The 10,125-nt window shown below is 45.1% G+C and overlaps 2 protein-coding genes across 3 annotated transcripts; both read right to left on the bottom strand.

Moving 5' to 3' along the window:
• Positions 1 to 297: 297 nt before the first annotated feature.
• On the bottom strand, positions 298 to 4,704 carry psmd3 (proteasome 26S subunit, non-ATPase 3). Of its 2 annotated transcripts, none has more exons than XM_028987034.1 (13): positions 4,634 to 4,704; positions 4,374 to 4,541; positions 3,839 to 4,029; positions 3,618 to 3,755; positions 3,377 to 3,513; positions 3,005 to 3,195; positions 2,471 to 2,574; positions 2,272 to 2,386; positions 1,916 to 2,035; positions 1,694 to 1,797; positions 1,453 to 1,608; positions 1,280 to 1,330; positions 298 to 895 (listed from the first exon to the last, which is right to left on the bottom strand). In XM_028987034.1, exons 2-13 carry the CDS (start codon positions 4,534 to 4,536, stop codon positions 818 to 820), a joined length of 1,548 nt encoding a protein of 515 aa, XP_028842867.1. In that variant the 5' UTR covers positions 4,537 to 4,541; positions 4,634 to 4,704; the 3' UTR covers positions 298 to 817. The 2 variants fall into 2 exon arrangements, with proteins under 2 accessions (XP_028842867.1, XP_028842866.1); XM_028987033.1 differs by having other exon boundaries at positions 4,631 to 4,681.
• A 2,245-nt stretch (positions 4,705 to 6,949) lies between these two features.
• Positions 6,950 to 10,043, bottom strand: LOC114794646 (leucine-rich repeat-containing protein 3B-like). Its single transcript, XM_028987336.1, has 2 exons — positions 9,761 to 10,043; positions 6,950 to 8,392 (listed from the first exon to the last, which is right to left on the bottom strand). The coding sequence occupies exon 2, from the start codon at positions 8,312 to 8,314 to the stop codon at positions 7,523 to 7,525; it is 792 nt and encodes a 263-aa protein (XP_028843169.1). The 5' UTR covers positions 8,315 to 8,392; positions 9,761 to 10,043; the 3' UTR covers positions 6,950 to 7,522.
• Positions 10,044 to 10,125: the final 82 nt, after the last annotated feature.

Raw genomic sequence — 10,125 nt, 5'->3', positions numbered from 1 at the left:
AAAAAAACACACATTGAACTGAAGTTGAGTAAAAAAAAAAAATAAAAGCCAGTTTTTACTCTCCTACATAAAAGGCTTCATCAGGTTCTTGACCAGGAAGAATGATGTTACGAGAGTGAAGATAAGGATGTGCATAAACATTATCTATAGAAGCACATCAGTATGCCACACAGGTTAATGCACAAAGGAGAGTTAGAAGTATGACACTCATCATGAAGGGTGAGATCACTGGATTCATAATACTTTAAAAGCACGTGGCGCACCAGAAAGGAGGTGAATAAAACAAATTTACAAGAGTTCCTTGTATACAAAATGTTTTAATTACACACTGTAGGACCTCTTCCATGAAAATTAGCCACAGACATGCAAGAGGTTACACACAAAACCATTTTTTTTATAGGGGCATGTACTTTTTCAGAAGCATCAAACCAAAAGTTCTGGATTTGTGTAGTGTTAAATCACAGAAATATACCCACCTTCATGGCATTTTTGACTCATTCTCTGCTATGGTCAAGGTATAAATTATACATTTCTGTACCACATAAGTAGTTTTCACTACTTGTATGGTTGCCTTAACCAGTGGCATTTACCAAACAACTGAAGGGTCAAGTTTCAACAAGCCTGGCACAGTTCAGGTCTACACAATGAAAACTCTAAAAGCTGAGGTTTGGCTATACTTATGCATATGATATGAATCTGTTTGTCCCTTTCTGGAAAGGAAAACACACACACACACAAAAAAAAATAATAAACCATCTGTAAGAAAAAAAAAAAAAAAGGAAGTGAAGACGCCCGTGTCTGTGTAAGCACTGTTGAATCATGGGAAACTGTCATCATCATCTTCTGCCATTTCTTTGGCAAACTCCAGGTCCTGCTGCTCCCTCTCTCTACGTTCCTATAGTGAAAGAAAGAGGAAAAAAAAATCCATGTTTTCATACATGAATCTAACCTAATTAAGCTATTCTTTCCTTTCTCCAAATTGATGAATGTTATGTTTATTTCTGGTTCTTTATGGCATATTGATCAGGAATTCAGACACACACAAATGCCTGCCACCAAACTGGAAGTGATTAGTCAAAGGCTAACCTTTCTGGTTCAATTTTATTAGTGATGATTTATGATGCATATAACAATGTCAAAGACACTTAGCTATTTTTCTTTAAATGTTGTAAGTATCTATTTTTCTATTAGGGCATTTTGTCCTGAGGGGTGGTGGGCTGAACCACTCATTTTATCTTGTATGATTGTGCAATGACAATAGTCCTTAACCTGTACATACCTCTGCGGACTCAAGATCCTTGTTATAAGCCTTGGGTGGGAATCTCATAGCCTGTGAGAAAACGCGAACTGTAACTTCAGAATATTCATACATTACAAAAACAACATCTCTTAAGTGATATTAAAATGGACTATTTCTATAATACAACGCAGAAATATTACAGCAGGACTGACCTTGACGGACATGTTGTGAATATCCAAACAGAAGGAGATCCTCTGGTGGAAAGCTAGCTGAGGCTCACGAGTGCCGTAAATGTCCATGGTTTCCTTAGACTGAACATAGCCCTTCTCGTGGTTTATGCTGGCCTCAATCACCCCATCACGAATGGCCTGGATCAGAAATTATTTATGTAACATCCCATGTCTTATAGATACAGAACAAAATGCATTTAAGTTTTTATTGCAGCAGAAGTACCTTTGCTACAATAAACTCTGCATCCTCTGGGCTGTCCAGCTGCAGCTTCTGGGCAATATCAGCTAGAGAGATCCGTGAGTACGACAGACTTATCATACGAACACCTGGAGCCAGAAACGGCGGTCAGTTCGGAGAACGGAACGAAATGGGACAAAATATATTCTTGGTAGTGAAATCAGGACATTTTCCACTAGTAAAATGACTAATGGAATCTGTTCTCACCAGTTTTAATAACATTGTGTCGCAGGCGGATGATGAGGGTGTAAGTTCCATCAGTTTGGAACTTCTCACCAAACTGGTCTAGGACCTGGTTGAATTTGGCCAGGTTACCAGTCCTGACAGCTGAAACATCAGAGACAAAGACAAAGTGTTGAAGACCCGATGTTATGCAGGCTCAGCAGCACTGAATACACTGTCTTTATGTAACTGCAGACAAGAGCTCCCTTACAATCCCGAAACTTATTAATAAGCATTAAATAGGACAACTGCAATTTGCTGATAATGTAGCTGGGAAACAACAAAGTCGTAAAGAAAGTAGACCTTTAAAGAAAACAAGAAAAAAAAAAAAAAAAAAAGACCTTGGGTGAGCAGGAAGTAGGGCATGAGCGACCTCTTCAGAGATGGCTGACGAAACTGCAGGCGATCGGGGATCTCACCCAGCAGCAGCTCAACCACAATCAGCAGCTTATGTACCTGAGAACATGAAAGGATTCAAAAGTTGGAACATGCCCGCGTCTGGCAGATAGGAGTTTGGAACACAATGATGTATGCACTGACAGTCTGTTTGAAGCCCACTGCTGTGTGCTGGGGGGCCTTTCTCAGGGCGTTAGTGAGGGTCCTCCTGGCTTCGGAATATTCCAGCTGAATTGCCTTAATACGCCCTGAAGAACAATTCAAAATGAAAGTGAAGTGACTCATTGTGATACACTGCAGCACAGCACACTGTGACAACGAAATGTGTCCTCTGCTTTTAACCATCACCCTTGGTGAGCAGCGGGCAGCCATGACAGGTGCCCGGGGAGTAGTGTGTGGGGACGGTGCTTTGCTCAGTGGCACCTCAGAGGTTCGGGATTTGAACCAGCAACCTTCCGATTACCAGTCCGCTTCCTTACCCGCTAGGCCACCACTGCTCCAAAATGAAGCCGTTTGCAGCTGTAAAGACACAAACTTTTTGCTGAGTACGGAGCACCCCAGCCATCTTTACAGGTGATGGAGCACCACGTGTGTGTAACACACCAATCACTGTTTATAAATCCTGGCATTGCATTATTTGATGGGGGGAAGAATAAAAAAACAGGCACCCCTGCTCACCAGTGTAATAAAGGTAACGCGCCCACTCATTGTTGTTGGCCAGCTCGGGGAAGATCGACTTGGATACCAGCTTCTCAGCCTGGTCATACAGGTTGTACTGCAGGTAGTTCCTCAGCAACAGGTTGAGAAGCGTGGCCTGGCCATCAGCATCATGGCGCAGGGTGGCTGTTCGGAGGCGCGTGTGCAAGAAGCTGATGCAAAGGGACATTAAATGAAATCACAGTAGCAGGGAATTTATATTATGGATACCTATTTCTCACTACTTTAAGAACCTCAAAATATCCTTCTTTAAGCTAAAATGAACTCTGCTTGTGAAAACATGCCTTGTTTTACATATAAGTCACTGATTAAACGCATTTTTTCTTTCCTCACCTGCGCACAGCATCCAACTGGTTGAGGAACTCGTAGACACGAGAGTGGTAATAGTAGCACTTGGCTGCCACCAAGTCCAGGGCCCGACGGTTCTGGGAGCTAATCTTCTGCAGAAGCTCGTCAGACACCTTCTGCGCCTAGAGGAAGCAGGAAAACGTGAACCAACGACAGCCATTACAAAACATGCGCCGTTGAACTCACAAAGGGTTTCATTGGCCCGCACAGGAAGCGCGTGCCGTACCTCCGTGTAGCGCTTGTTGTTGGTGAGATAAACCACGAGCAGGAGCTGCAGGTAGGCCTCCACTTCTGGAATAAGGGGAGTAGCGGCGGCCTTTCCGGTGCGAGGTCTGAACTGCACGTCTCCTTCTGTGTCCATGGGCTAAAAGGTAGGCAAAAAAAAATCTTAATCAAAATGTTCAGATACCGTGTACAACAGAACAGGGGGTGAAAAGGCCTCCATACCTCCTCCAGGAAGCCGAGCAGGAACTCCTTGCCGGCCGCGTTGGACGTGTAGAAGCCGGAGACGGCCTTGTGCAGAACGTTGGGGTTCAGGCGCCTGCTGGTGGAGGGCAGCGCCCGCAGAGCCCGCAGGACGAACCGCGGCTCCTTCCCCGACACGGCTTTCTCGATCTGTTTCACGTGCTCCTTGATGTCTGAAGGAGACAAACCACAAAAGTGCGAACGACTCTTCGCCGGAGCAACAAGACCTGCGCGACTTGGCGTTCGAAACACATCCTGTAACGCGTAGGTCGGTAAATGGAAGCCGGTTCCCCAGCACGTCACATCCTTCCATCGAGACAGCACGATCACGGCAGGCCAAGTTTAGTAATCAGAATGTTGTCGTGGCGAGGAAAGCTACGACTTCGTGTAAGTGAACGGGGCGTAATAATGATATTTTGACATTTCGGAGCCATTAGCCAAACAATTAACTAACAGCGTGCTATGCTAACGGCGCCCCGACATTAGCAGGGTTTAGCTCACGACACATGAATCCCACCTTCCAGCGTGAGGCTGTCGAGCTCTTTCGGCTGCTTGGCCGCGGCAGCCGAGTCTTCCTCCGGCATCTCAACGTCCTGCGGCTCCGGGCCCGCGGACTCCTTCTGCTTCTCGGCTTTGGAGTCTTTGGGCTTCTCGCGTCGCTTGGCCGCCGTTTCCTTCATCTCGACTGCGGAGGAAGGAGGGGGGAAAAATCAACGCGTGAGCATATAAAGACGTGAGAGCATTTAAATACTTTAGAGGAAACATTCCACTCACAACCGTTTCGGCAGAATGACTGGCAATTATTGTGACGCGCGGGTGCTTGTGGGAAATAGACAGTAATAGTAGATGACGCGACCCAGACCAGTGTAGCAGATAACCGATCACATCGATCGGACAGCGCATGTGTTGTGAATGATCTTTCCACATCACAAATTGGAGAGAAAAAAAACACACACACACACACACACCACACACACACACACACACACACACACACACACACACACACATGTAATTTAATTATCTATATTTTACACAAATGACGAATTGCACACCATCACAAATGAGAGGAATACATTTGTTAAAAAAAAGTGAATAACAAAGCTATGATGTATATCGGCATGATGTAATCATGATATTTTCCCCCTTTCCATTCAGAACGAGGGCTACATAAAAATAAGTTGATGATTTCTTCATTTAGCCATAATAAGTGCACTGGCGAGTTGCATGCCCACATATGCACTTTTGCAGATAAGATTGCCCAACCCGGACCCATTGTAATGACTTTATTTAATTTAACTGGTCACAAGGGCACTGATCACAGCATAGTTTGCCTGGTGAACTCTGTGGGGTCACACTTTTGATTCTTTATTCTTTTCACAGCATCTCAATATTAGCAGTACGAAAGCTTTGTTTTCTGGGAAAACCTAATTTGTTACACTACTTGGCATGTCAGTATGAAATCTAAAACCACATGAAGAAGAGTGTGGGACAATGGTGTTTATGTCTGGTTACCAGGCAATGGTATCACCAAAACATGGGTGGGGTTGGTTGGTTTGTTTGTCTGAGTATAAAGTACAATTATAATGTCTGGGAATGTCCATCCCTTTCTGTCAAGCAATGGGGATTGAGGGCTGCACCTAGATCAAATGTGAAATATGAACACAGGGGGGTAGTAGTCTAGTGGGTAACACACTCGCTTATGAACCAGAAGAGCCAGGTTCAAATCCCACTTACTACCATTGTGTCCCTGAGCAAGACACTTAACCCTGAGTGTCTCCAGGGGGGGACTGTCCCTGTAACTACTGATTGTAAGTCGTTCTGGATAAGGGTGTCTGAAATATGCTGTAAATGTAACTAAATGTAAATGAAGTAGATTTAAGCAATGACACAGCCAAACCTTTACATTAAGTTTTACATTCGTGGGGCACTATAGCATGAAATATTGGGTTTCGGAATTTGCACTAGGTGTCTTAATTTCCACTAATCTTTGAATTTTTTGCTTTAATTTCCTAAATGTACTTGCTAAATTAGGTTGTAATGAGAATTTCCAATCCACCCCAATCAGTAACACCATCCTTATGTCTTTTGGTTAACTGACATGTAGCATTTGCCCAGAATAGCAAACCACCTAAACCAGGTGAGTGTATGATCAGAAAGTGTACGGCCTTCAGGACGATGGATGGTCCTGAGTGTGGGCCTGGAATCCTGAGAGGAGCGAGCCCTCTGGCAGGCGGTTCATTGATGCAGATGGCTGGCTCCATTCTGGACACAGGTGTTCTTGCAGAGTCTGCAGGGTTCTGGTAATACCTCTGCTTGGATGATCTTGGACACTTGTCACGATAAAAATCTGCACATGTTGTACCCGGGGCCGCACCACAGAGAGCAATACGGACATTTTCACAACGCCCCATGCGCAGCTGCAGTCGGTGTTTTAGCAGAGCCATCAGAGAGCCTGATTACTGGGCCAAGTGACGTATTTTCAGACTAATTTCCCATATGAGACTGATCATGGACAAATCAAGTGCTGGCAGGCAAATGTACATTTTAATCCATCAAAGGCGCATACGCCTTTGGGTGAAAGGGCATCCCTGATTCTCATAAAAACAGACCTGAAGAGTGCCCTCAACAAATTATAACTTATGGACAAATACTGTGGAGATGTCAACTTTATTTTGGATATGGTTACAGAAAGATAACAATTGCATGATAGAATAATGTCAATTCAAAACATTTGAACAACTCACATCAGAACGGATTTTGTGGAAAAATGTTGAAATACGAATCCATAAAACATGATTTTTCATATTTTGAGACCAAGTAAATATTTGAGTCTCTCTGATGCAGAATTATTTTTACATTTAGTTCATTTATCATGCTAATATTCTTTATAAGAGTGATTTTCACTGTCACCTTCTCATATAGTTTGATCTTTTGAGATTTGGGTTTTGCTCCTATCTACACAACTATCTAAGTAAAAAAAACACTACAACGCAATATATATGGGAAGTAGAAGCAGATGGTCAATGAACTAAAGACTCAGCAACTGTCAAGATCTATAAATGAAAAGAAGTCACATGAACTGGAGGAGAAAAATGAATAGAATAATGCAGTATTACAAATCATGGTGATGCATCCAGAAATCACAAATATCCAACTCATTTTAAACGAAAACAGAATTAACTTTATTCTTAAATTGGTCATGGGGTTTCAACAATATACTACAATGTATTGTCATGTGAATGAATAGTGTGATAATAGCAGTATAGATAGTATTAAATGCAATGAAACAAGGCATGAATACAACATAATGAAATATGATAAGTAGTAAAATGTTATTAAAGAAAACTCAATGTGGTCACTTAATGACATGCTATCTAATGACATCAGAAGAAAAAAATATATTTCCTGATAATAAATGTTTAATAGATTAGTAATCATTTAACACCATGTTGGTGTTCTTTTTCCACCCCAAAACAAAATGTATATTCAGCACATATTAAATATATATATATCATGCAAGGTATAAATCACGCCGTGAGGTATACAGAATAATACTGACCTCAGGGGTTTACCCTATGTGGATCTTCTTCTGTCCTACACAAATGACATGCTGACTAAGATGCATTGGACCTGTGACATTTTACCATGGAGGCCTTCGGCCCCTCAGACCATAGTGCTGACAGTGGAAGATTCGTCATCTCTGCCCGGCCTGTTAGGAAGAGTCTTAAGATATTTTAAGTGTCGCCGAGCGTCCTCCTGATTGTGCCGCACGTAATAGAGCACGTAAGACATGACCATGGCGAACCAGCCAAACATGGTCACCAGCATGGCCACGTCAGTCGTCTTTTTTAAACCAGCGCACAGGTCGAGATCCTCTGCCACAAACACAAATGGCTCACCCACTGCGCGGGGGTCCTCCGGCTGGGAGGTACGGCACACCACACCAGCCAGTGAGGACGGGTCCAGATTCAGCTTTGGCATCGCCTCCTGGAGCTGACAGTCACACAGCCAAGGGTTGTTGGTGAGATTGGCCTGAGCCGCCACATCCCCGAAAGCCTCGGGGTCCAAAGATTGCAGCATGTTGGAGGAGAGATCCAAGCTCTTCAGCGAAGCGGCCAGCTCCCGCAAAGATCCAGGCTCCAATCGAGTTATCTTGTTGTATGACAGGTCCAGCTCGGTGAGCAAGGGGAGTCCCTGGAACGCATCAGCTGGAACAGTCACCAGGAGGTTGTAGTCCAGATAGAGACGGCGAGTCGTGTTGGGGAGGTTCTGAGGAACCTCGGACAACTTCACGTTACTGCAACGCACTACCAACCCACCATTAGAGCTTGCGGAGCAGTAGCAGCTTTCTGGGCAGCCAATCGTGGCTTGCTCGAGGCCGACTGTGTGCTGAGATCCGATGGTGTGTAGCCACAGCAATGTTGCTACATAGCGCCAAATGCCCAAAGGCAGCATCGTGATTGGTCAACATGCCCTTCTGGGAGGGTGGAGGCTGCGTAGCGCGTCCTGCTCTTCCACCAACCGCCAGCTAGTCTGCAAATGACCATGAAAGAAGGAAGGAAGACAGCAGGTGATTATAAATGACATCCTAACATCACCGTGACACCGCTACATTAACTCCACCACGCAGCCTGTGGTGTTTGCTGGCAAAAAAAGAAAATGGACACTCGCCGGGTTAATTGCAGTCAAGTGTCACGTCGGCTTGTCGAGAAAACACAGCGTTACAGAATAGTACAAGTGGCTCTGCTGCACGGAGCAACATTTTTGCATCAGCTCTGCTCTGCATACACGGCGGATTGGCATAACACGGACACAGCAATGACTGTAATTGTAGCACGAGACATAAGCACTCAAAACAAAGAGCAAGAAAAGGCTGGATTGTGAGAAGGTGTATAAACTGTAGGGCAATCTGCCTAAATCCTGAGACACAAGGCCTTTAAAAAAAGGGAAGGGACTAAATTTCCGGTGACTAACCCTCACAACGTCGTCTACTATAATAAATCTAAGATGAATGGCACTAAACCCCTGATTAACGACCAAAAGGGTCAAAATCATTCATCTTTTAGAACATAAAAACATGCATTAGGTTTCATAGCCTACTGATGTTTTAAGCTCATGGCAATTTCGTTGCATGAATCCGTAGTCTGCACTTCATCCTTCCAACTCTTTACTGGTATTCAAGAGCCCAGCCCAGTGTATATCTGTAAAAGGACATTTGTTTGACCGCCACAAATGATTCATCGACCGCGAAGCCCACGTCACACAGCACTAATGGATCTGCGTCGCTGACCAGTCAGTGGACGGCGGAGAGCGGACGGTTCTTCACTTTGCTGATCAGAGAGAGAGAAAGTTTCTCTCGGCGCCTGACTACTTCTATCACTATTGCTGAAGAATGCGTCGCAGCACACGCCACGGCTGGACCGTGTGTTGCGGGCGGCAGCCATTTCTCAGGCCAGGAGAAGGAGCCTGGGGATGAAGAAATCGTCTCAAGAGGATCTCCGATCCTTGCAATCGCCACACTTTGCAATATGATTACATGACAACGTCTATATCTCTCCACCTCGCCCGTCTCTCTCTCCCAATAATATTCCTGCACTTAATTCTCTCACTGTGTATATATTTATTATATACTATATTAAGCGACCCCCAACAGCATAATTCCTCTATATATATATAAACAATGACGGACAAGCCCTCCCGAGAATCAGACTTGAATAAAACGTGGGATTTTATACCTCTGCTCAGATTCTATGAACCGTGGATGGGTGGCGGTCGTCCAGTGGGGTCAGAATCAGAAGTGCACGACGTCGCATGTTCGAGCCCCACTTGCCGGCGCCGTGTCTCCAGGCGGACTGGCCCTGTCGTGTATTTTCTCGCGTGGGGGAAAACGCGCCCACTCACCTGAGCGTTTCCGCGGGCGTCTCCAGTCCGGCCCCCCCCCAAAAAAATGGCCAAGCGGTGCCGCGTATTAACGGGGAGAAGCTGCCGTATCGGTGGCGGTAACCAGACCCCCCGTCAGACGCGGCCACGGAGCGTCCATGCGGGTAATTTCCGCGACCAGCCATCTGGTAGGAAACTATCGGTTACATTAGCGCCGCGGACCACGTCTTAAAGCCGCTCATTATTAATGACGGGAGATAAAAGTCGGTCCGGGACTCCGGGGACCCCGACTTCCACCCCCACCCCCACCGCGCACCGCTAATGGGCGAGAAGATCCCGTCGAGCGTCGGGCCTTTTTCAGATCTGCTGACGGAGTCAAAGCTGAA

The sequence above is a fragment of the Denticeps clupeoides genome, chromosome 7, assembly GCF_900700375.1.
Source record: "Denticeps clupeoides chromosome 7, fDenClu1.1, whole genome shotgun sequence".
Lineage (NCBI taxonomy): Eukaryota > Metazoa > Chordata > Actinopteri > Clupeiformes > Denticipitidae > Denticeps > Denticeps clupeoides.
The sequence above is the reverse complement of the archived record's forward strand: the minus strand, read 5'-3'. Positions and strand labels throughout refer to the sequence as shown.